At 35.7% G+C, this 21,524-nt stretch overlaps 1 protein-coding gene across 1 annotated transcript; it reads right to left on the reverse strand.

The window, feature by feature from the left end:
• Positions 1-329: 329 nt before the first annotated feature.
• kitlga (kit ligand a) lies at positions 330-20,087 on the reverse strand. Its single transcript, XM_067379184.1, has 10 exons — positions 19,805-20,087; positions 9,397-9,504; positions 8,725-8,781; positions 8,446-8,601; positions 7,463-7,673; positions 6,838-6,873; positions 5,645-5,733; positions 5,435-5,547; positions 3,064-3,120; positions 330-2,960 (listed from the first exon to the last, which is right to left on the reverse strand). Exons 1-9 carry the CDS (start codon positions 19,817-19,819, stop codon positions 3,090-3,092), a joined length of 816 nt encoding a protein of 271 aa, XP_067235285.1. The 5' UTR covers positions 19,820-20,087; the 3' UTR covers positions 330-2,960; positions 3,064-3,089.
• Between the last annotated feature and the right edge of the window lie 1,437 nt (positions 20,088-21,524).

Here is a 21,524-nt window from a genome sequence, read left to right on the forward strand (position 1 = left end):
TTTTTTACTCGTTATTCACTCAAGTGATTCATAACCACTGATCACTGAGTCAGACACTCCAATAGACTGAATCATTCAGGATTCACGAACAAAAGATCTGACTCAAAAGAATGATTCTCTGATGAACTTTCATGAACTACAATGGATGTCAAGGAAGTTCAGTGAATACTTCCTTCTGCAAAAAGAAAGTAATGTGGGTTTGAAACAACAGAAGTGTGGGAAAATGACTGAACAGTGTCAAAATCAAATGGATTTTAAGTGCATTTTTAAAACAGGAAACTATCAAAAATATAAAAAAGCAAAATTAACGCAGACAGCACAACTGTCAATATGATGGTTTTATTAGTCGTAATGAGAAGTAAGCCCACCCAAGCCTCAGCAATGGTGGATAAATGTACTTTATTCACATCTCATACATATATTTGCATATATTCATATAAAATACAGAATACAGTAGACTGTCACCCAGACAATGACTGGGCCACAATTCCTTATTTACTTTTGGCACCCTGACTGGCTTCCTGACTAGCTGTGTTCTGCAGTCTTACAAATATGATGCAGGATCCAATTGCGGCAGTTGGGACGTGCCAAATCTGAAAAACGGTTCCCTTGTACGTCCCAGTCTGATCTCAGCGTCACAAAATGGAGCAACAGTGTCTTCCGACACTTTGCCAACAGGGCGGGCAGTGGTGGGAATTTCATGGGGTGGCTCATATGGTCTACGGTTTGTGTTGCAGGGGGTCTTAAGACTTGGGGCGATGCCATATACACACTTTTTTTTCACAGTTTTCACTCAAAAAAATTTATACAACCTGTAGGAATGTTCCCACTTTTGAAGTTGGTGCAGCTTATCTGTCACTATTACTTACTGACTCCTTATCAGGGCACAGACAAAGACGCCAAAGGAAGCGTCATCACCCTCTAGACAGACTGAGAACTTCCAGTTCAGTTTTCCAGAAACAAATTCAGCATAAAAATGAATCTTGCATGTTTATCATCTGTGACCAGCACTGCCCTGAACTACACTGAGACAGTCTGAAAAGCAGTTTACAGGAAATCTGTGATGGAAAAAGTAAATACTTTCACTGACATGCCCCATCGAGAGCTTCAGAATGACTCGGATTAACTGCATGAAAACCATTAGAACACTACAATGAGAGACGTTTCCATCGCTGCCAATGTTAATACGAGTTTCTGTAAACATCCACCATAACCGGGACAAGATATTATTTACCAAATGTCAACTTCACATTACATGCTGTATCTTAAAAACTAAGAAAACAAAGACTGGGCAGACAACAGGTTATTCCCCACAACACAGGATATAGATCAATACAACCAGTTGGAGAAAGCAGGGTACAAAATCAAATCTGGTCTCCTCTGAGTTTCGTCTCAAAGTCATTAGCACTTGTCTATATGAGTGGTAGCTATCATAAATCAGTATGTACAGATTAAGACGTCAGATGTCAACATGCATAAATTGATTCATACTCAGCAGGAGACCGAAGCTGGAACCGGATTGTTGTTATGCTTTTCTTGGAAAGTCATCTGAAATGTCCTAGAGGATGATTTTTTTTTTTTTTAATATATATATATGACTAGTGCAAAATCATTATTACATTATTATTTTTTTTTTCGTAATAAATATATGGCTGGTTATCCAAAAGAATCTTTACAGGGAGAGCCATGCTATGAAAAGGCACAAAAATATGAGAAAAAGCATACATGTATGTTTTATATTTCGGTTACTTAGTACTGTTAGCGAGATCTTCCGACAGCGTCAAAGGACCACTGAATTTCTGTATTTAAATAAATCGATTCTTGTTGTTTGTGGTGTACCGTTTTGTTTGACGCAACACTACTTCAGTTTGTTTTGACCCATGATGCATTTGAATAAAATTCCTTCTGGGATGGCAGGAAAATCTGATTTTATTCTAAATCAAAATCTACAAGCTATAAAACTCTCATGACCATTGACAAATGCGGAGTCGTCTATAAAATTAGCAGCCACCAGAGGTTTTTTTTATATACTAAATGACTTCAAAAACACTGAAACAGACTTTATAAAAAGCTGTAAAGCGGAACTAAGTGCATTAATTGCCGGTGTACTGAAAAGACTTTAATATTCGATATATAGCATTAAAAGCATCTATCAGATGAGGAGCTATAATAGTACTTACAAGGTTGCAGCTAGTATGAACGTAGCGTTTACTGTTGAAATACACAAGCGATTAAGGATTGCGAGATATGTTTTAAGGTAGAGATGACTGTGTATTCGTCATCTCGATGGATATTTGATGCCATGCAGGTGTCATGTCATATTCAGAAAATAAATAAATTAAGTCCACACCACCAGTCTATAGTGATAATAAAAACAATTCACAAAGCAGATGATACAATCTGAGAATGACTTTACTGATTCAAGCACTCAAAAAAACTGAAAAGGCGTCTATCTGGACGCCCAGACCAAAAGAAAGAGAGAGAGAACAAGGATGATGAAAGAAAGGAGGAGATGGACCAGTGCAGCTGGAGGTAGTCGATTCTGCTTTAACTCCTTTTAGATAGCCATCTGCTCTCAAGCAATAATATGGCTGCCCTCCTTCTGAACTGCGAATCCTGGGCTCGAAAAAATGCGCTTGGCTATTTGACATCTCCGGGTGAATCCAATGCCGTGTTGCTTTCGTTCTGTTTTTCATCTAATTCCTCCTGCACAGTCTCCTTGCGGTCTCCAAGAGGAGAAGGAAGTGTTAAAGAGCATGAAGAGCGACTCTCAGAAGTTCTCAGAAGGAGCAACCGTATCTACCCCAACGGGTTCAGCAGTGGTTGATAAGAGAGGGCATCAGTTCTCAAAGAGCAGTTTTCAGGCCAGTATGTGTCCTTCACAGCTAGAAGTTCAGTAAGAGAATCTTTCGGAGGTGGTGCTTGTTTGTTCCTGTCCGTTGTGCCGTCTGAAGTACTGACTGAAATGCCGTAAATGAGAAACAAAATTATGTAATAGCTTGTGTTAAAGTAGGTTAAGTTAATACTTCATTTATTTTAAGAACTTATGAGATCATTGTTTACCTGCGTTGGTTAAGCTGGGGCTGGATTTACACTGCCATATTAATATTTAATCTGTTTCTGGAAAAGGAAAACAGGAAGTTGGTGTGAAACAACAGAATCAGCACACAATTGATTACAAACTAGATACCAAAAATGTTTGGACACTTAAGCCACACTTAATAAATATAATAACATTTATACATTTTATACATACTTATTTTTTATTAAACAAATATTATTTATTAGTTTGTTTATTAAAGGTGCCCTAGAATGCTTTTTCACAAGATGTCATATAAGTCTAAGGTGTCTCCTGAATGTGTCTGTGAAGTTTCAGCTCAGAATACCCCATAGATTTTTTTTTAAATTCATTTTCTTAACTGCCTATTTTGGGGCATCATTAACTATACACTGATTTTGGCAGCGCCGCCCCTTTAATTCGCCTGCTCAATGCCACACGAGCTCTCGACTATATTACAGTGCATTTACAAAGTTCACACAGCTAATATAACCCTCAAATGGATCTTTACAAGATGTTCGTCATGCATGCTGTATGCATGCTTCGAATTATGAGAGTAAAGTATTTATTTTGATGTTTACATTTGATTCTGTATGAGTTTGAGGCTGTGCTCTGTGGCTAATGGCTAATGCTACACTGTTGGAGAGATTTATAAAGAATGAAGTTGTGTTTATGAACTATACAGACTGCGAGTGTTTAAAAATGAAAATAACGACGGCTCTTGTCTCCGTGAATACAGTAAGAAACGATGGTAACTTTAACCACATTTAACAGTACATTAGCAACATGCTAACGAAACATTTAGAAAGACAATTTTAAAAAATATAAAAAAAAATATCATGCTATCATGGATCATGTCAGTTATTGTTGCTCCATCTGCCATTTTTCGCTGTTGTTCTTGCTGGCTTACCTTGTCTGTGCACAGATCCAGACGTTAATACTGCCTTTCCTTGTCTAATGCCTTGAACATGGGCTGGCATATATGCAAATATTGGGGTCATACATATTAATGATCCCGACTGTTACGTAACAGTTGGTGTTATATTGAGATCCCCGTGTTTTCCGGAAGTCTTTTAAACAAATGAGATTTATATAATAAGGAGGAAGCAATGGGGTTTGAAACTCAATGTATGTCTTTTCCATGTACTGAAATCATGTTATCTAACTATGTCAATATAAATTCAATTTTTGATTCTAGGGCACCTTTAAAATTAAAATGCAGAACATTGCAAAACACAAATTTGTTAAGTTTTCATATTATAAAACAATACATATGGGCTACGTTCAGACTGTCAGTCCAAATTTTTGTGTATATCTGATTTGAATTCAGATTTAGCAAGTGTGAACGGAAAAAAAAAAAAATCACAAAATCACATGAAATTCGTTTCAAGCTACATTCATATGTGGTTTGAAATCCTATTCAAATCTCATTTCTGGAAATCCGCTTCAGCTCTGATCCGATTTTGCATGGTATATGCAGGGTTGCCAGGTTTTCACAACAAAACCCACCAAATTGCTCCTTAAAAAAATTTGCATTCCCAGGGCTAAATATCATGTTATTCGGGGTCGATTCAATCCGTGGACATGAAAAACAACCCGCTGCAACAGTGTAAAAGTAGCCCAATTCCGCGGGAAAACTGAGGACTTGACAACACTGGGTTTATGTGACTTTCTCACGCCACGTAAAATGGAAATGTCAGATGTTGTTATAGTAAACATGCTAAAAGTTGCTGCAGAAACAAGGTTGTGCTGAGAAAATGACAATATAAGGGAGACATGTTTTCAGGTCGGTGGAGATGATGGCACTGAATAAAGCCGCTCATGCCAGGTGTTGTGCCGAATTCCTACCCCCGCCAAATTATAAGGATAGGTGCAGGGAGGGGTTAGGATTAGGGGTTGGGTTAGGATTAGGAATTAAGATAGCAACTTTAATTAGGGGGAGGGAGTTGATTCGACCAGCCTCCTACAGTTCTGCCGCTGCCTCAGAAGATGCAGTAGTCCAGCGTGGCAGCTGCACATAGTCATGTTGTAAATAAGACAATATCTGTATTGCAAACCCCTCCAAGTTGCAGTTGTTGTTTTTGGAGTCTACCTATCAACGCAACATCATTGCCATAGAAACCAATGCAGATATTCCAAAAAACAAAAGAGCAGCATGGACACAAAAAAAGCGTATCAGTTGTGATACACAATGTGGACAGTCAATCATTTTAGATCAGATTCCAATTGAATACACAAATAATCGGATTTGGACTGACAGTGTGAACATAGCCATCTGTACCATAGCAATCTGTACAACTGTATCCAAATATTTTAAGGGTCAATGTAAGTGTAAAAAACAGCACACTATGTAGATTTGACTGTTGCAAACATTACTTTTCAGATATCTCCACATCTAATGGGGGTACACTGGCTTCCTCTCCTGAGAAAAGGGCGGGACCTTCTTCCGGACTCCGTTCAGTTTGGGCGGCGTTTCTTCTGGATTTAATCTGCATCACAAAGAACAAAAAAAAACAATACCAATAAGGACATAAAGTGAAAATGCTGTGATCTTGAAGGCTCAGCAGGGCACACCACCACACATACCTTCCAGACCAACAAAAACACCACTGCGATGAACGGGATGGCGAGGAGGGACATTAGACTGCTCTCCACAACTTTCGGAAGGAATGCCCCTACAGAGAAATAAGACTGGTTTAATTAGTTTGCAAACATGCTCTTGTTGGACTGACAGTTAGCAAGAGAACATTTGATCCTTAAAGAGACCTGCCATCTGACATTTTCTTCAAATAAATGTTAAAGAAATAGATCCCCAAAAATAAAATAAAATGTTATAAAGGTACACTTTTTTTGTTTAAATTTCAAAACGTGTTTTTGTCTTACCCTGATTCACTATGGTAAGCCTATTATCAGTGTTTATATTTTAAGCCAGTTGGGGCTGTTTTGTGGGAAATTTGGACAGTTGCTCTGGCTTCTTTGATGCATGCGTGATAATAATTTGATGCTCGTAATAAAACAAGAATCAACATAGGCTTGGCTTTTCAGAGATGCGAGACCTGTAGGATTGGAAATGTTGTAAAAGCGAAGCGGAAATGACGTTTTTATTGCTCAGCAGGTGAGTACGTTATTTTATTGAACAGATAAATTGTAGCTCTCCGACAGAGTTCATTGTATCTATTGTGAAGGGTAATTTCATTATGGGTTGTTGTAGCACTGTGCTGGAATTTATTTTCAAGGAAATATTAATGGGTAAAGCTACAGTAACGTCTTTAGCTAGTCAACTTGAGATCCTTTCCATCTAAACTGGTTATATCTCTTAATCCAAGTAGTGAATGTTTTATGAGCAGTAGGATATCTTTCTCTCTCTCTTTTTTTTAGCTATGAGAAAGAACCATATTCATCCGCACAGTCGTGCAGAGCTGAAGCACAAACAAAACAACATTCTTCCACAAAATGCATGCAGTTTTGTTTTAACAGCTACAGGGCCAAAAAAAAAAAAAAAAATCTGTCATCAACATTTACTCAACTTCATGTTGTTCCTGGATTCCTCCATAAAACATAAAAATCTATGAGATTATTGGAGCTTGACGGCCTTATTCCCTATTCAGTTTTATCATTTGGAAAATAGGCGTATCTCTTCTTGTGTTCCAGGGAAGACAGAAAGTCATGTAGGTTTAGAACAACATGAGGATGAGTAAGTGTTTTTTCCCATTTCTGGATCAACTATCCCTTGGAAGTGTACAATAGTGATGACTGAAGACATTTATGTGATATCTCACCTTTTTTGGGGTCATCAGGCAAACCGTTACGTTTCTCTAGAGAAAACCAGAAACAGAGAAGCATTAAAAGTCTCAGATAGAAACCGTTCATTGTTAGATGCTTAAAAAGTCGGACACAATCTCCTTTTCTCTCCGCCCCATGAAAGATCTGATCTGTCCGCTTTTAGAAAGAAAGAGCTTGCGCTTGGGAAGATCTGAAGATTGCTCTGTAATCAACATGGTGACAATTGGACTTCGATTCTGTTCTCCCTTTCATGCTGTTCACTAGGGAGCATCTCTTGGTTTTGAAACTCAGCTGAGACTCTGTCATAATAGGGCTGACAAAAACATGTTGCCTCTCTTGTTTTGTCCAGCGGCTTCGTTTGAAAAGGCGTGGAACACACACACACACACCCACGCACACACAGAGCATGTGCAAAATTGCAACCAAAGCTGCCTCAAGAGATATGATTTAAAAGCGGGTGTTAACATCTAAAACCTCAGTTGCAAATGGGCGGTCTTCCACAAACGACATTCTGCGGTTTCTCAATAGCTTAATTAAAAAATGACACAGACAGCACTCTGCAATGTGTGGAACATGCCTTCTTATAAAGGCCTTTAAGACTGGTTATGACATGTGCCTCACCATTTGTACTATGGTGCGCTGACGTTGTCGACGCTGTTGTAGTTGTCGTTACTGTTGTTTTTGTGGATGTGGGACACGGTGGAGGCTCGCAATCATCAGCCTCTCTCGACGAATTGGCAGTGTTGAAAAAGTCCTCCACAAATTCAAAATACTTTGCCGTAAGCCACATCTCCTCTACGTAGTGACACTCGAATTCTAGCATTGAATCCTCCTAAAGGTACAGAAAAAAATGGAATTCATGTTGATTTACAATGTTTTACTTAAAAAAAAAGTTTTTAAAGATTTAAATACAAATATAAATTTAAACAGTAATATAAATTATATATATATATATATATATATATATATATATATATATATATATATATATAAATTTAAACAGTAATATATATATATATATATATATATATATATATATATATATATATATATATATATATATATATATATTAAAGTGATATTTTGTATTTAAAAATATTTTTGGAAAATAAATTCCTCAATAAATCAATACCAGATTTTGCACTACTTATATAAAAGTGATTTTTTTTTATTTATTTAAAAATATTTTTGGAAAAGAAATTCCTCAATAAATCAATGCCAGATTTTGCAATGCATTTTTTTTTCTTTCATTTTTGTCATTTTACAAAAGTTGCTCATTGGTTACAATGTTTTGCTTCAAAATAATAATAAACAAATACATCTTTAAAAAAAAAAAGTGATATAAATAAAAAAAATAAAAAAATACTCTACATAAAAGTGATTTATTTATTTATTTAAAAATATTTTTGGAAAAGAAATTCCTCAATAAATCAATGCCAGATTTTGCGCTGCATTTTTTCTTTTCATTTAAGTCATTTAAAAAAAGTTGCTCATTGGTTACAAAACCTATTTTTTATTTATAGAAACTATTGTTGAAAGGACATCTAAATAAAACATACAAGACATTTCACTGGTTTACAAGATTTCTGGTTAAAGTAACTTACCAAGCCATGTCCAATGTGATACCGCATCTCTTGCAGTATTTGGACAAAAGTGCCTATATTATCTTTATTGGAGGATATGTTCCCAAACTTCTGCGCCAGGCCTTTTAAGCTCACCTCCAAGTGAAATACATTTAACTTCACCCAGCACATACCACTCTTGAAGAGAAATAAAAAAATAAATCGTCAGCAGGGGGGAATAAAAGACAATACATCATTATCACCACGTTCGTTTTTTTTTGCCGTGAATGATTCAATGAACGCTGAATAACAACAACTCACCACTTCTTTAGGTATATAACGTACTGTAATCTTGTAGTCTTTTGGAATATTCTGTTTCTAATGGGAGAGAAAGAAATCATAAAAAGCCAGTTCTAAGTGCCAAAGACTACAATCCACATGGTCATTTTATCATCAATAAAGATGCAAAACTGAAAATTTACTATTAAGTAACCACAATGTAAACATGGAATTACTGTAATTTGCTTTATAACCTTGGCTTAAGTATAGTAATGAAAACCACAAACATATGTTGCATATTTACTTCAGAAGATTTACACTTTAATCACTGGTTGACAACCTCTCAGCATATGGCACGCACAGTGATTTGGCATCATAATTCATAAATATTTTGCTAAAGGAAAGTGAATACCATTAAACAACTCATATGTTCAAACAACGTGATAAACTCAATAATCCTTTCAGGCCAATGATTTTTGATGATTCTAAAGAGGCTGTCTGTCTGCAGAAAAGCATTTGTTTCATGTATACGACTCTATTATCATACTTTGAACCACATGTCTGCAGCTTTCATTCCAACACACATGAAATAAATTTCAGCTCTTTTCCCAAGAGCGTCGATAAATCAGCCATTGCTGTTGTCTTTCAAAAAACGAAGCTCAGAAGAAAAAAAAACCTTCAGCACTGGAGAGATAAGAATGTCCAAGCTCTTACCAACAAAGAAATTTTCTTGATGTCATCTGTAATGGGATTTCCTATTTCACTGGAATAGGCAGCAACTGTAATGTACAGCAATAAATGGACACAGGTGCATATCCAAATCTGAAAAACAAGAATTAAAAGATCAGTCTGAGACTAATCGATCATATCTGAAATCTTTTAATAATACAGATCTGTGTCCTAATTTATAATCTCATTGTTTAGAGGAGTGTTAGGCAAAACGGAAAATGTTTTCACTGCTATTTTAAGAATAACCGGGTCAGGTTCAATAGAATAAATGAACGTTTTTGTCTAGCAAACTCTGCTTCCCTTCCGCCGCTATAAAGCTGGCTGTCCCATGGTGGCTTAGAGCTTAAAGCTTTTGCTCCACTCTTTCCAGACCTGCGATTTGAGCTTGTTGCATAACAAGAGGCAGATTTGCTCTTAACCCTGATTACAAGGGTGATCCCAGACAAACAATGCATGAGCCTTGTCGGGAGAAACGGGCCAGTAAAGGAAAGAGTTTCAGTTTTGCTCTGAGAGAGAGAGAGGAGCAGAGGTGAAGGGCAGACTCATCTGAGGACAGGCTGTTCGGCTGCGAGATGCTCCGAGTATGTAATTGCACAATTACAAAATTGATCCTCTGCAGCTACGTATTTTTGAAAATTAGGCTGATTTTGGGATCACGTGACCTGATCAAATGCATTTGCATTTAAAAACAGTTCAAGCTAGAGCACAATGCAGGGGTCATGTTTAAAGTGAATGAATCAAAACTGAAAACATCAAAATATCAATCAAAACTGACCATATTTACTTTCTTAATGCATGTGTCTTGCCTTATTGTGAATGATTCATTAGTTGAATTTTACATCAACATGAAATAATTTTCCTTTTCGCTGTTGGATAATGTTAACCAATTTAGCTGTTATTTTAGCAAACTAGCATTTAATTTAGCCATGGTTTTAGTCAAATAAAGCTATGTCTCATTTCGAATGCTGGGTCCTCTGGAGGTTGTATTTGTTAGCCGCATACGTCATTGAGGCTGCTTCATTTCAGTAAGCTGACCAATACATTCCAAATTCATTAAAAATGACAACAATTTATGCTTCACTATGAATAATGGTCAATTTTATAATGGTTACTGTTCTGAAATAAGTCTTCCTTTATGACATTTGCAGACGACAAATGCGACCTCCGAAGGACGCTGCGAAATGAGACACAGCTGTTTATTTATTTATTTATTTATTTTTTAACAAACTAGCATCCCATTTAGCTATCGTTTTAACAAACTAGCATTCTATTTAACCATTATTTTAGCAAATTACATTCTATTTGTCTTTTTAGCAAAATACACTATTTAGCCATTGTTTTAGCAAACATTTTGGGCCCTATTTTAACGATCTAAACGCAAAGTGTAAAGCGCACGGCGCAGGTGCACTCAGGGCGTGTCCAAATCCACTTTTGCTATTTTAACGACGGAAAAACGGTCCGTGCGCCGGGGCGCATTTTTGAAATGGGTTGTCCCTATTTTCTTAATGAGTAATGGGTGTAACGTTCAATAAACCAATCAGAGTGTCATCTCCCATTCCCTTTAAGAGCGAGATGCGCTCGCGCCATGGCGGATTGCTATTTACATGGTGGAATTTGTTGGCGGAAAAGCTGAACGCTTTTCAAGCGAAGAAACCGATCTGCTCGTGCGCGAAGTTAAATGTTTAGTTAGAAGGTAAACGAAGTTACATTTTTATATTTATGTAGCCTACACAATAATATTCTTTTACACTGTAATCCTTTTGTTTTTAATATTTGGCATGTTTGTGTGATGCGCATCCCTGTGTGTAATAAGCAAAGTCGACGCGCCCAGAGGCGCAGTTTCTACCAACGCGCTCTAACAAAAAAATATTGCGCCATTGACTTTAGACTTTAGACCAGGTTTGAGTTGGTCTATGGCGCAGTCTATTTTCAGCTCCTTAAAATAGCAATGCGCCGGCAATGCGGCTGAACACACCTCTTTTTTAGACCAGCACGCCCATGGGCGCACTAACGGGCGCAAATGCATTTACTAATTTAAGGACGTGGCGCTGAACGGGAAAACGCGAACGGCGCCGGACGCAAACTAGCAAACACACTTGCGCTGCGCCTTGCGTCGCATTGCGCAAGGTGTATTATAGGGCCCTCTGTCTTTTTTTTAGAAAACTAATATTCTATTTAGCCATTGTTTTAGCAAACTAACATTCGATTTGTTTTTTTATAGCAAACTAGCATTATATTGAGTAGTTGTTTTAGCAAACTAACAATCTATTTAGCCATTATTTGATCTAACGAGCAGTATATATAGCAATTGTTTTTAGCAAACTAGCATTCGATTTGTTTTTTTATAGCAAACTAGCATTATATTGAGTAGTTGTTTTAGCAAACTAACAATCTATTTAGCCATTATTTAAGCTAACGAACAGTGTATTTAGCCATTGTTTTAGCAAACTAACATTCAATTTCTTTTTTTATAGCAAACTAGCATTATATTGAGTAGTTGTTTTAGCAAACTAACAATCTATTTATCCATTATTTAAGCTAACTAGCAGTGTATTTAGCCATTGTTTTAGCAAACTAACATAAGATTTGTTTTTTTTATAGCAAACTAGCATTATATTGAGTAGTTGTTTTAGCAAACTAACAATCTATTTAGCCATTATTTAAGCTAACTAACGAACAGTGTATTTAGCCATTGTTTTAGCAAACTAACATTCAATTTCTTTTTTTATAGCAAACTAGCATTATATTGAGTAGTTGTTTTAGCAAACTAACAATCTATTTAGCCATTATTTGAGCTAACTAACGAACAGTGTATTTAGCCATTGTTTGAGCAAACTAACATAAGATTTGTTTTTTTTATAGCAAACTAGCATTATATTGAGTAGTTGTTTTAGCAAACTAACAATCTATTTAGCCATTATTTGATCTAACGAGCAGTATATTTAGCAATTGTTTTTAGCAAACTAGCATTCGATTTGTTTTTTTATAGCAAACTAGCATTATATTGAGTAGTTGTTTTAGCAAACTAACAATCTATTTAGCCATTATTTAAGCTAACTAACGAACAGTGTATTTAGCCATTGTTTTAGCAAACTAACATTCAATTTCTTTTTTTATAGCAAACTAGCATTATATTGAGTAGTTGTTTTAGCAAACTAACAATCTATTTATCCATTATTTAAGCTAACTAGCAGTGTATTTAGCCATTGTTTTAGCAAACTAACATAAGATTTGTTTTTTTTATAGCAAACTAGCATTATATTGAGTAGTTGTTTTAGCAAACTAACAATCTATTTAGCCATTATTTGAGCTAACTAACAGTGTATTTAGCCATTGTTTTAGCAAACTAACAATCTATTTAGCCATTATTTGAGCTAACTAGCAGTGTATTTAGCCATTGTTTTAACAAACTAACATTCAATTTGTTTTTTTTTATAGCAAACTAGCATTATATTGAGTAGTTGTTTTAGCAAACTAACAATTTGATTAGTTTTTTTTATAGCAAACTAGCATTATATTGAATAATTGTTTTAGCAAACTAACAATCTAACTAGCCATTATTTGAGCTAACTAACATTCCATTGTCTTTTTTTTTAACAAACTAGCATTCTACTTAGCTTATATTTTAGCAAACATTCTATTTAGCTCTTTTTAAAAGCAAACAGGCATTTATTTTGCTGTTGTTTTATAAAAGGGTACGTAATGTACACTTTTCATTATTCAAAATAAAATAAAATAAAATCCACCTCTACACTTTTTCTCATTGGATATCCTGATTCACTCGGAAATGTGTCAGAGCATCATAAAAATGCAAACACCATGGCAGGACGTTCAAGACAACAGTGAGACATAACTCAATACAAAGACCAAAAACATTTAGTCTAAATATGAATGGTTGGAGAAGTGGTGTTTTAATGGTGATTTTACAGAGTTTGAATTCAAAGAAACTGAATTTACAGGCTGTACAAAGACAGCATGCAAATTAAAGAACACAACTAAACAAAAATTTGAATATAAGAAAATCTTGATAAACTAGTCCGGCTCTCTAACACTAAATAACAAGTCTAAACTATGAGATCTCAAATTTCATGCTACCAGCTTTTTTTATTCTTGAAAACCATGTTTGGAAGGTCTCAGCTGTTGACATGAAAAGTAAAGAGGTTAAACCTACAACTATAAGCCTTGGTCCATCACTGATTACATCATGGCATAAATTATTTTTATTGAGTCAAACTCACATTAAATTGACATACAATCATACCGTTAGGAAGGTCATAGGCTTTTTAAGCAAATATACAAATTTATAAGATGAAAATAATGCAATAATCATGACTTTATATTCAAAGACAAAAATGTATCTCCTTTCCAACCAGCTATTTTAAAATGTTCTTCCTGGTTAAAGAGGACATGTTTATTTGCATCGAACCATAAATAAGACAGGCCATATGTAAATACTTAGGTCTTGCTTTGAATTAATGGACTGGAATATGTAATTCAAAGTAAACAAAGCTAGTACACATGACAGCATCTGGAATTTAGTATGCACTCGAACAAGCAGTTCATCTGTGGCAAGTCTTTCAGACAGCATCAATAATAAACTGTAAAGAGCTCTTGCATGTTGTGAACCAGATGAGAATTTGCTGAAATTTGGTGACTGAAGCTGCACATGGAAGCCCACATGTTTTATTGGTTATATTACCATACGACTTCCTCTAAGACTTTAAAGTGCCTTCATAGCCAAGAACTACGATTTCAGCAAGTACTTTGGACACAACAACAAATTCTCGCCTGTCTCCCATTTAATTATGAACCATTTAAAGTCACTTGTGCTCAAATTCATTGCTGACTGTGATAAATTAATATAGTGTAAGTAACCGCTGACAGGATCAAGTGAAAAACATGTTGCTCCTAAACCATTGGCATGGCCTTTAAGGCATCAAAGTGTGTGAAAGTGAAGGTATTTCAAAAAATGCTGTCTCCTACAATACCTTTCTTAATGGTGAAGGCAATCCCAGAATGCACTGCTATGAGCTCAGTTAAAAATGAAACCAAGATAAAGATTAAAAAGTAACATTAAAAATTGTTTATATAGAAAGAAATTGTATAAAAAAAAAATAGGATTATTCTGCCCTATAAGCAGCTTATAGCTGTTTCTGCCTAAGAAAAAAATAAATAAAACAATTACTTCTCACAATGTGACTACTGTATATCACAGATGCAACTTTGTTTATCATAATTGTGACTTTATATCTCACATTACTCTATTTATCTCAAACTTTTCCATTCATAATTACGGGACTTTATATCTCACAATTGTGACTTTGTTTCTTGTAATTGTGATTTTATGTCTCAATGTGACTCTTTATATCACGTTTTTTAAATTTTTTTTCTTCATAATTGCAACATTATACAACATGACTTTATATCGCACAATTGAAATTTAGTTTTTGTAAAGTTACATTTACAATGTAACTGTAAAGTTACATTTGCAAGATGTAAAATGTAAAAGTCACATCTTAAATCTGACTCTATATACCGCAATTGTAATTATTTTCCTCGTAATTTTGACTTCATATCCTGCAACGTGGCTCTATATTTTACAAGTGCAACTTTGTTTTAAACTCTTCTAAATTTTGTCTAAAAAAATGGCTTTTCATAGGACATAGTACAGACCACCAAATTATAAACACAAATAAATCTTGAATTTGTTAGCTTGCTACAACATGTCAAAAGTGGTCACTTTCACTTAGCTAGACAAAAGAGATGTGAAGCAGAACAATATCTCATTATGGCTAACCATGAGCTGATCTGGACACCGGCAGAGAGAAAAAAAAGAGAGCGACAACTCAACCCTTCCTTTTGAACATAATGCTAACAGTAAACTCTAAAGAATAAGATAATCACCAGAGTCATGCTGACCAGACACTTTGATCGCAAGGGTTTATTAACTTTGCAAGCTCCCCAGACGTACAAGCTCTTTCTGAACAATGTACCATTCACTACATAATCTTATTAGTGAGAACAGAGCCCAGTGTAACACATGGTGGCAAAAAAAAAAAAGTCTAGTCACCATCTATCTACCTTCTTTTCATCTTTTCACAGTCATTACTTGGATATCTCACGGTGTACATCAGTCTAACCCTTCAAATTCAGGCAGAATCCCAATGACTGATATTAGCTAGCTGCATATTAGCTATTAGACACAAATGCTAACGCTTCATGCTAAAAGATTCTCAACATGTGAGAGGAACAATACAGTCTCTTAGTTTTGATTTAAAAAGTGACCAGATGTGAGTCCGGCAGACAGCTTTGTGAAGCCATGTGATCTACTTGCGCAGGCCAGAATAGCAAGAGGACAAACATCAGCGTCCGGAAAACTAGCATAATCGTTTCAGCCTCTGTTGAATAGTCAGCGGCCAGTATCCACTCAAAAACTGCTCAAATCAAATTTGCTTCAGCAAATTGCACTCAGTCTGACCGTGTCCATTGAGGTGCACTTTACAAACCTCTGGCTAACCGAATAAACACTAGCTAAAGATGCTATCACATGTCCCAAAGAATATATATGCTTTCTCATGTTGCCAAGACAGAAGAATGTCAAATTCTTCCTCACCACCCATGACTTGACACTTCTGTGCTTTGTAATGATTATTTATTCAATGGGGTTAGTCAGTAAACTCATTGGATGCTGCTAAACATCTTAAACCAAAGGAAACAATAGGAAAAGATGTAGCGGATTTATACTAGCTGGGGCAACATCAATTACACTGCAATGTCCCCTGATGAGTGTTTAAATAGAGGGGAACAGGCCACAGGAGTCCAATGAAATGTGATCTGGCTATTTGATAGCTAATTTAGAGGGACTCTATGACTGGGTGGGAGCAAAAATAACAATAGTCTGGGCAATAGCCTGTCCTGGAGGGAGGTCTTGTTCGGGAACTAACCAAGAAAAGTAGTAATGCTAATGGAACCCATCCAAAGCTTTGAGGAGAACACTGAAAAAATCAGTTCTGAGAGAAAAGAAACGCAACAATATTTTTGCGAAATTTCCATTTGCCAATTGAGCCAGGCATTGAAAAGCTACTTGGGGTAAACCAATTTCTGCTGTAAAACAACATACAACTGGAACACATAATACAGAAATAGTAGTAAAACACTAATGAGGATCATGTTATATGTTAGGAGTTTCATTTTATTGACATATTTAGTACAAAGTGCGCCAATGAAAGCAAGACATTTATTTGCCGGTCCAGTGATTTCATTTCTATCATTGGGTTCAATTCACTTTAGAGAGTCCATTATACAATTAAGCTCTTTCCAAACAGGGATGAAGTTTCACCCTTTATTGTAAATGGGCATCCGCTATTGAAAACCTTTTTATTTGGACTAGGCTTAGTCAGTGTCAAAGACAGGCAAGTATAAAGACTAAAAGGATATGGAAACAAAGTAAATAGGTGAACATGCTTAATGGAATGGGTGCAATGATGTTGGCGATAATGCTTCATTAAATTATGGTTCAACACAAATTATTTATGGTACTTTATCTTCAGAAAGTCTTGATAAACCACATATTTATGTATTAACTTAGCAATGTACCATCTTTTTTGTTTAAATACTGACTCAGCTCATTGTGTGGTTTTGGGTTTGTGGGTAACTGTTTAGTGCTAAGTGGACTTCTGCTTCTTAATTTACACAATATAAAAATCTTCCCTTCGTCAGTTTTCTTTAATAGCACAGGTTGAATGATCTGATATGACAAAATCAGATTTACAGATCATTAACTCTCAAACGTAGACACATCAACACACTATCATTCATCTACAGACCAAACAGGAAGGGAAAAAATACTTAATTGCATCACAAAAACATTTCTAGCTCCATACACTCCAGAATTGCCCATCAATAATAACACTTTTTAATATATTTTCTTATCAGAACACATTCAACATCCCACATTCACTAAATAACTTAAATATTAACATTCAGTTGTTACCTAGCTAAGACTTTTGCACAGTGACTAAACCTTCCAGGGATTTGCAAATTAAACATGATTTTTAAAATAAAGCTCAAATTACTAAATGAAAACAAATTACTTATGACTTAAACACAAGCATATGCCACAGCTTTAAAATCTCTTAGTTCGTGCTAGCTGTGTCTTGAAAGATTTGTTATCACTAAAACCAGTTTTAAAGATTATAAACGGGATTACTGTTGTGGACTACTCTATACAACACAAGTAACACCAGCCATACTGTATCTCATTTCATTTGCAATGACTTCAAAGCTGAGGTGCTAAAATACCATTTTCCATGTCTAATTCCAGAGGTTAAACATGCAAATCAAATTTGTACATTTAATACAGTGCATACACAAGAATGTCAACTGCAGCTGCACGTATTACAATGTTTCTACAATGGAGCCTTCTAGGAAGAAGCACTGATGTATTATGCGCTTCATGTGGACATGTGTGAAGAACATACCAGACAGAAATCTGGTATTAGTTACTCAAAGAGGAAATTCAATTATGCAAAATAAAAAATTTTCACCAACTTCAAGATTGCTAGTTTTCGATGCGTAGCGTACTTCCTCATAGTCACGTTACAAACTGTCACTTATTTTTGCCTTGGGGCTTGGCATACGATTGAAGGTGTTTGCTTTCATGGTAGATGTTTCACATAATTGTGAATCAGTTTTGGCAAAGGGTTCGATGTATGTCACGGGTGGCAGAAATAAATTAGTTCAATGATTACTCACATGCTTGGTTTTTCAACTGCAGCCACAAAATATTATACACTAAAATGGAGCTGTAAACACACATTTTCCTCATACATTGAATTCTCGAACAAAATGAAACGACTTTGTCTTGATCAGAAAACTTGGTCACGTGTGCAGAGCTTCCCTGTGCTTACGTTTGCAAATGATTAACTTTATTTCATAAGTGATAATGGCAACAGGAAAGCAATGATATTCAAATATAGTGGCACACTCTTAAAAATAGTTTCCAAAAGGTTTTCGCAGCACTGCCAACGAAGAACATTTTTTGGTTCTTTTTTTTGTGTGTTGAACCTTTTTCCACTATAAAGAACATGAATGTTAAAGGTTCTTCAGCAAATTAAGAACCTGTATGCAGGAGAAAACCGCTTACGTTACAACAATATGTCTATGCTACTCAAAAACACGTGTTTTATTTATGTGGAAGTTTAGCGGTCAGTGTGAATGCTCCATTTTGAGGTGTCATGCGGTGTCAAGCACCACATGCCAATTTATCACCCTAAAACTGCCTTACTCCCAGCAAGAGGTAATACAAATTCAAAGCATGGCACAGAAGGTGCAAGGTCAATGACTTCTGTCTACTCTTAATACATCACTATAGACTAAGTCTTCTTGGAGTGAGAGTAAAAAGATCCTTACAACATGGCAAATGTTTTTCAGGTGAATGTCCATTATTTATAAAAGACAAGCGCAAAGCCTCACATAGGAAGATAGATACATAATGGTTGATAGATACATAATGCATTTTGAGTAAATATCCCCCACAGTCAATGAAAACCATTTCCACTGGCTTATTTCCCGTTGTACAACATGTCCAAGATAGCGAGTAATGTATCAGGAAATTCTAGTTTTCACAAAATATGTTCATGCAGCACCTGCGCTGCGTATACGTTCAAAGGTCGTGTCGTTTTATTGTATTTTACTCTTATGTCCGTTTTTGAGAACTTTATATACAGTACATAGGTCATAAATCATGTATTAATTGTCATATTCTTCACATATATCATCAAGAGGACACCAAAGATTGTCGAGAACATAATATAGGCTATATTTGTATTTGAACGTAAATAAAAAGCTGTTGTTGTTTTTTCTTCAGGGCGAACGTTTGAGCTGATCGAATCAGTTTATCCCACTAACATTTACTTAAACTTAAGCTTAATTCCTGATTTAAATGTTTCAGAAAGTTGCAGTGATAATTTATGAACCATTTCTAGTTCAAACTCCGAAAATTCACATCGAGTAGAAATGACTAAATAGATTGTGACAAGTAAAGTGGATGGAAACAACAATGTTGTTACAATGACACCCGCCTCTGCAAAATCAAGGCATGTTCGTGGTACTTAATGTCAAGTTAATTTTAAATAAACCATTATATGGCTTCTTTCACACCCCCCACCTAGGCTACTAATTAAGTGCGGAAAATTGCGCGTGTTCGTGCGTCTTAAGAAAGTCTGACAAGACTATTGCTTTAATATGTTGTAATATAAAACATGCTGTTCTGTTCATTTACATTCCCTCCAGTTATCGTCTGCAGGCAGCGCAGTTTTTCAAGCGCAACGTAGCGAAAAACAAATGCAAATCACATGTGATTCACGCGTTAAAGCAAAAGCCGTTCACTTACGTTTGACTTCTTCATATGGAACGAGAGGAGTAACTCCAATGTCAGCGAAACCCTATTTTATCTTACTTCGGCGGGCAGGGAAAGGGTTCTCTTCATCCCAAAGGTACATATCCAAAATCATCATAAAGTAGAATCCAAGTCGGGAGGGAAAGAAAGTCACCTAAATCTGCGTAATGATGGTAAGTATCCAGGTAGACGCTTCATACCGCACGATGGAGAACGGAAGGCTGCGGAAAGAATCAAGAGTTTTTTCCCAAGAGCAAAGCCTTTTTATCGTGTGACTTCAGCGCACTCCCGCCCACCCCAGTTTCTCTCGGTCGTCTACTCGCTCTGGTTCTCACTCAATCGATTTCACAATCACCATCCAAACGTCCAAATGAGATTTATTTTAATGGATATGTTTTCCTGCTAATTTTCGCAGGATGGAGTCGCTTGTTTATAAGATGTAAATAGTTTGTAAGATGTTTCTTATTGCAAGTCTCTGGAGCTGGAGTGTTTTCGCCCTGAGGCGTAATAGATGCTTTTGGTAGCTATTTTTCTGGAAAACCTTCCATAACAGGCGTGTGTGTTTACTGAATCTTATTATTCCTGTACTAACGATATATTAAAACGTCTTAACCGACGAAGAGCAAAACAAACCTTCGGTTTGGCTAAATTGGATTTTGTTATTATGGAAACTGTAGGAAATGCAGCGCAGCTGGCCATTCATAGTTTTGCCAACGGAAAATTTAGTGTAAACTAGCAGTGAAGATATTTTGTTGGTTTCATACTGCACATACTTGACATTTAATCAAATATGCAAATCTCATGTGCTCAAATTACACGTGTTTCACTTTTCAGTGTTACATATGGTCGGTTGTGACAGACGTGTGTAACACTGAGGTAAACAGTGACATCTACAGCAGTAGTACAGTATTCTGGCTAAAACTGTCTAATAGAGTGGTAAACTATTTTTAAATGAACTTACCCTTTAGGCAAGGAGAAATTAGATGGAGGTGAAACTATTAGGCTAGGACATTAAATAAAAGATGAACTAAAAAAAAAAAAAAAGAAATTTACTTATGCCTAGCCCTATTCCAAAGTTTTTTTGTCACAAACAGAAAGCTTCAATATTCAGAATATTTGATTGTAATGAAACAAAATGCAACTGTATAGCCTATATATATATATATACACAGTTGTGGTCAGAATTATTGGCACCCTTTGTAAATATGATCAAAGATGACTATAGAAATCTGCATTGTTTATCCTTTTGATCTTTAATTCATAAAATTAGTAAAAATCTAACCTTTCTTTGAAGGAAAAGCATTGAAAGTGGGGGGAAAATCACATTATGAAATAAATGTTTTTCTCCAACATATGTTGGCCACAATTATTGGCACCCCTAGAATTTTTTATGAGTAAAATATTTCTGAAGTATATTCCCATTCATATTTACATTTTTTTTTTAGCACACCAGGGTGATCATGAACATGAAATTGTCTAGCCATGACTTCCTGTTTCACAGGAGAATAAACATGAGGAAACACAAAGGACAAATTCCCTTAAACATTCATCACAATGAGTAAAACCAAAGAATATAGTTAAATGATTGTCGAGCTTCACAAAATAGAAAGTGGCTGTAAGAAAATAGCTAAAGCATTGAAAATCCCCATTTCTAACATCAGGGCAATAATTAAGTTCCAATCAACTAAAGATGTTACAAATCGGACTGGAAGAG

The sequence above is a fragment of the Chanodichthys erythropterus genome, chromosome 24, assembly GCF_024489055.1.
Source record: "Chanodichthys erythropterus isolate Z2021 chromosome 24, ASM2448905v1, whole genome shotgun sequence".
Classification (NCBI taxonomy): domain Eukaryota; kingdom Metazoa; phylum Chordata; class Actinopteri; order Cypriniformes; family Xenocyprididae; genus Chanodichthys; species Chanodichthys erythropterus.

Excerpts from the sequence above, each read along its gene's own strand:
- kitlga (XM_067379184.1), bottom strand. Across the intron at positions 8,782-9,396 it reads TCAAGAAAATTTCTTTGTTG|AAACAGAATATTCCAAAAGA; the intron begins GTAAGAGCTTGG and ends CTCTCCCATTAG. Across the intron at positions 6,874-7,462 it reads AGCGCACCATAGTACAAATG|AGAAACGTAACGGTTTGCCT; the intron begins GTGAGGCACATG and ends GGTTTTCTCTAG.